This window comes from Homarus americanus, unplaced genomic scaffold (assembly GCF_018991925.1).
Source record: "Homarus americanus isolate GMGI-L3 unplaced genomic scaffold, GMGI_Hamer_2.0 scaffold45226, whole genome shotgun sequence".
Classification (NCBI taxonomy): Eukaryota; Metazoa; Arthropoda; class Malacostraca; order Decapoda; family Nephropidae; genus Homarus; species Homarus americanus.
Genome location: NW_024715428.1, coordinates 6,602 through 12,500, shown reverse-complemented (window position 1 = coordinate 12,500; position 5,899 = coordinate 6,602). Strand labels below are relative to the sequence as shown.

Sequence of the window (5,899 nt, the reverse complement as noted above, 5' to 3'; positions counted from 1 at the left end):
CTGTTTATCTTCCCAGTTTCTATATTCCTGTGAATTTTAATTGATTGTTTTCACAGTACATAACCTGGTGGGTGAATTTGTGTTGCATAGATAGGAAATAGTGAACGAGTGAACGATTCCTTTGAGCTTATGATATTTGGGATCACCTGAAAATTAGACCCCCGGCATATTTCTCCTGATTAGGGTTATATTAGGATAAGTTTTTGTTATATTAGATTAGGTTAACATATATTAGGCTAGATTAGTGTTTGGAGAGTTAAGGTAAAATAATCTAGGGGGGGGGGGGCTAATCCTCAGGTGATTCGATATTAGCTCATAGCTCTCAACAAAACCTTCAACACATTAACTCATCAGAAAAACATTAAACTATCCCTCGAAATATTTTGTTGCTGCCATAATGGATGAAGTTTGTTGGGTCATAAAAGACATTAGTTAATGATGAAAGGTTTATTCTTGTTATTATTCACCACAGGAAATGGAACAAACTCAGGAAATTAAACCCTCATAAAACAACACTATTACGTCACTTGTTTTATTTTGAACACGTTTTAAGGTTTAAGTATTTTTATCAAGGTGGCGGTGAGAATCCCTTGTGTTAATTGTCTTGTGTTATTTAACCACAAATTAACTCAAATATTTAAATTATGTTGTGTTAGCTGTAAGTACATACAGGGCACAGTAAAGGGGTTAGGTTAGGTTAGCTTAGGTTAGGTTAGGTTAGGTAAGAAAATTTTTGGTTAGGTTTAGTTAGCTCTCTCTCTCTCTCTCTCTCTCTCTCTCTCTCTCTCTATCTTTATATTTAATTTACTAAAGTTTGTTTTCTTTTTTCCACAGGAGCATCACAGAACAAACACCTCGACTGCTTAAAGTCATGCATCAAGCAGGGTACTCTACACCCTATTCAGTGCCACACCCTCTGTTAAATGTCCGGTCAGTAGTCAGTCACTTCGTTGTGTCTTTCAGTGCACCAGGAGTTAGTGAACTGATTTAATGGTTATTTAATGGTTATTTATCGGTTATTTAGTCTTAATTGAAGCAGTTCATCTGTTATTGTAGATTATGTTAATATTCGTGTTGATGTTCCAGAATGAAGATGACAACAGTCGTGTTACTAAGACCAGCGAGGACTAATACCCAGCTCCATACCTCTCCTGCAACGTCTCTCTACCCCCCTACAGCACCCGGGGTGACAGGCTGACATTGAAACATAATATTGTCATTTTTACAAAGTTGTTAAAAGAAAGTGATTCATTACTTTAGAACTATATGGAAATGAGATGACAAAAAAGTTGTTAATGTGAAGTTAAAACACTTCCAAGATGCGGCGCCACTTGCACAAGAGTTCTACTCGTATTATGAAACTGGTCCATAAACTGCCAGTAATATCAAGTGGACATGAGACGAAAAAACACAGACATGTAATCTTAGGCTGGATATCTTCTATATATTATAACCTCTCAGAGATAAAATGCATTTAATTAATGAGTGAATAGAAGAAGGAAACTTTACACTTAACAATGAGACTTTTTGTTTCTTCTGTTTCTCTAAAAGGGCAAAGTTACTAAAGATCCACCAGTACTACTTCACCATTTGTTTACAGTGAGAGGGAAACGAGGCTGGTCCCTCCCTACTGTTAACAACCCCCTCTACACATCCTCTCTCTCTCTCTCTCTCTTTTTTTTTTTTTTTTTTCTCTCTCTCTCTCTCTCTCTCTCTACTGTGCAAAGTAACCCTTTTATTTTCCCACTCTAAACAACCAGACATTGTTCCTCTTGGTCTACATGGTGTGAAAAAGATCCGTATTCTTGAACTTCATGGCACACGGCCTTCATTCTCTCTCCCACTAGATGGCGTCTTAACTGTCCCATTCTGCCCTATATCTTCCCTTTCTCAATGACATATTAGCAAATAACTTTATATTCAATTTGCCATGTTGTCATGAATAACTTCAGTAAATCATCTCTCTCATTTTTGCTCCTCAATTATTCATCAAGTGAAAGAGTATATTTGTATTAACTTCAATGGATAATTATTTGAAGGACACTTGATACAGTCTGGGATTATTGTCTCTTATTTATGTTGGTAACTATGTGTAGTTCTCTCATTTTTCTCTTGTTTCAGGATTTAGTTAAGTTAAGAAAGCCACACACCCAGAATGAAGAAGACATAAGAATAATTGTGATGAAATCGAAAAATTATACGTTTTTCAAAAGATCTCCCCCCAAAAAAAAGTCATTAAAAATTCACCAGAAATTTACATTAACATAAGAAAGATCATTGAGGGACCACAGTACTGTACAGTATTATATTATCTTCATATCACGTGTGCAATATGTAAAGAACTCTTATTTTTGTTAATACCGTTGACTAAGGTGACTCAGGACATCATTTTCTAGAAGTCACAATACAGTTATATAATCACTAGAAATTACATACCAGAATTATATTAACTTAATGTTGGTCAATTTTTAATCCATTATTGTATGACGTGGTTCCTGAGCCTACCACGCCCCGTGATGAGGATGATGTCCCGTAGTCTAGCGAGCGTAACGGCACCACACTGTCAGCTTAGAAGGCAACGGTAACAGTCTCATTCTAGAGTAAAATGGTTTCATTTACTTATGAGTCGGTCCACAGGAGAAACAACATAATAATAACCCTTCAACACTACAGTACCACACAACTCTTAGTTGAGAAGGAAAATTATGGCATTAAGCTGTTGGTTGAGACAGGAAGATCACTTTACACCATTAAGATAAACAGTGAAAATATCCATAGCCAAGAGATTTCACTCACCGGGTGAAGAACCACACACACACACAGCAAAGGAATGGTATGCACAGGTAGTAAGTTTGTGGTAGAAGTCTAGTGTAACCTTGGAACAAACCATTGGTATCATAGGTCATACTGCTGGAATAAATTATGGTTAAATAGGTACTAGTGATGAACAATTCTATAAAGCAACACAAGTATTAGTCATGAACAACTCGATGGGATTTATCATGGTAACACTTGTATTCGACTTGGAACAATGTGTAGGGACAATAAGGCTTGGAACAACTGGAAAGTAACATAGGCAATGATTACAACACTTCATAACACATATGTTGTTCATCAGTATCACTGGACGTGTGTGTGTGTGTGTTCTTCACCTTTGATCTCTTTAAGGAAATACTTATCTTAAATTGATAAAATAAATTCGCTAAAATTTATTAAAGAATTACATATACCAAATTCAGAAAATACCTCTTCAATTATCAGTTACATGAGGAAATAAGCGAATTATTAGAATACACAAAATACTGTATTTTTTTTATGTTTCTCTGATCAGGAAAATCTATTAGTGTGGTGCAGCAGTACAGTAACTCCTTAAAACTACTTGTATTATTACTAATCTGTTTATATTTCTGTGACTAAAGTTTAATTTGTGGAAAACTTATATAAAATCATATTGTTTCCAATTTTAAATACAATACTGTACATGGTTTTAATTTAGCTGATGTGATTGTTTGATTGTAAGATTGTTATGCCATAAAATACAAACTGACAGTAGATACCTTGGATATAAATTAATTATCTTTAGCTCTATAAAAAAATATATAATAACTCTTTATCTGATATTTTCTGTAAGACAAAAACTGCTATAATGATAAAGCCATTGTTGGTGCTTCACATAAAAACACCACAAAAGAACGGTAACACTGTATACTATGTAAGTTAACGATGCACACTATCTCCACATTAATCATATCAATATTTATGTTATTGCTAAAGGTCATATTTACATAAAAATACATATTAATTATAAAACCTCTTGATGTGGTCTCCCCTTTACTGAAATATTATACTGGTTGAATTGATCAAATGTAACGTCTTAATACGTACATCACAAAGTAAAGATTAAACTAAATAATGAATCTAACAAACGTATAAAGATTGTACTGTACTGAAAGAAGATTAATGTTGTATATAGAAAATGTTACATCAACAATATTTTTATAGTAATAACCACAATGATCATTTTCAACTATAGAGAATAGCAACAAACCATTTATGATAAAAACACAATGCAAACAATTTAAGTACCTCTGGATCTCTTGCTTAAAACTGTACACGAAATGTCTTCAGTCATTGTGTGAGAATATCGTGTGTCTACTCTAGTCGAACTGGTCACTGAGGCTCATATCCCTGGAATCATTCATCTAATTCATGAATAATATGGAGGAGGAAACATAATCTAGTCAACGTCTGTGAATATCTGATCTCTGTATATTTTCTTTTGTTCTTGTTTTGTTGTATTTTTGAGGAACTACAAAATAAATGCAGCAAGAAGGAATTTGAACAATATTTCATTTATTCTTTACACCCTACACTGACGACGTCTCGTAAAAGTCTTCAAATAAAAAGACTGAACTAAAATTTAATCATTATTTCATTACCTAATACTTTAAACAGCTCAAGATTATGCCTGGAATGGTGATGGGTAAAAGAAAACTAAATGTTTTAAATAAAAATTCTTATTCTGTAAACCAGCCATGGAATCTTGTTCTGAATGCGAAGAGGAAAACAGATAAATACAAATCTAACAATAATATAAAGGTAGAAAAGTTATCCCATAATTATATTTCACTTTCTTTGATACCAACATAGAAAACGGACGTAAATAAAGGTCTGGATGAGTTTAAATGCGGGACTTTAATGATTTTGAATGAGTTTAAAGTTTTGCCGTAGTATTAAAGAGATCAACCGAGTATTACTTTAATTAAATGGATAAGAATAACAATAACAGTAACAATAATAATAATAATAATAATAATATAGGTCGTTTCCGCGGGAAAAGTCATAGAATAAGTGTCTTAGATTGTCTGAAATATTGATTGTAAAGATAAAATTCTCGAGATTTGGTTAATAATAATAATAATAATAATAATAATAATAATAATAATAATAATAATTATTATTATTATCATTATTATTATTATTATTATTATTATTATTATTATTATTATTATTATTATTATTATTATTATTATTATTAATAACTACGTATAGAATAGTTCTGTTTAATTTCAAACCTACTTATACATCATACGCCTAGGTTTAATTTATTTCATGCTATTATAAGTAATTTATCGTAATATAAAAGGAATTAATTCGGTTTATTAACAAGTCCACTGCGCACGAGTGGTTGATGACGTCACATTCACAAACAGTGACATGACCCAGCCTCATCCTGAGTCGGACCAGTTGTGCTGTGGCGATAGATAAGTGGATATGGTGACTCTGACAGGGCAGGAAAAGCAGTAAGAACTTTTAAATGTTTTCTGAGTACATGAAGTATGTTAAGTGCTACCTAAAAACTAACACCCATCGGCCAGGCAGTGGTGAAGACTATGAGCAGTAATCAGTACAGAATTGATGGTTAGTATATCACTTAGCATTAAATTCAGGATTATGGCAGAGAATTATAACTTCAGAATAAGAAAGGCAGAGTATTCTTTTGAACTGCAATGCTAAACCATCTGCTGGGCACAGTGGTATCAATGCCATAACTGAAAAAACTACCCAGCGGTTTTACTGGATGGGTGTAAAAGAAGTCAAAGATTATGTAAGCCCTATTATCTTATTTTTATACATTTTTACACTGCAATAGATGTTCTTATTAAACTTCAAATATAAAATTATAACAGGTCAAAAAATTTAAAGATGAATTACAGCACTTCATCCCCAAATGGCAAGCGCTATTGTCACGCTACATATACGTGCTCCGACCTTAAACATTTGCAAGTATGAGTGTACATTATTCGCACTATGATAAATAAAATGTACAAAGTAAAAAAAATATTTGATGAAGTACATGTGAAGAATTAAATAAAAAATTCCAAATTAGCTGAGTCAG

At 32.9% G+C, this 5,899-nt stretch overlaps 1 protein-coding gene across 1 annotated transcript in view; it reads left to right on the top strand.

The window, feature by feature from the left end:
- The window catches only part of LOC121857772, a 66,747-nt gene extending 65,078 nt beyond the window's left edge, over positions 1–1,669 (top strand). Inside the window, exons 6-7 of the mRNA XM_042353926.1 lie at positions 835–930; positions 1,087–1,669. Coding sequence (XP_042209860.1) covers positions 835–923 — 89 coding nt within the window. The 3' untranslated portion in view covers positions 924–930; positions 1,087–1,669. The remainder of the gene's footprint in view (positions 1–834; positions 931–1,086) is intronic.
- Positions 1,670–5,899: the final 4,230 nt, after the last annotated feature.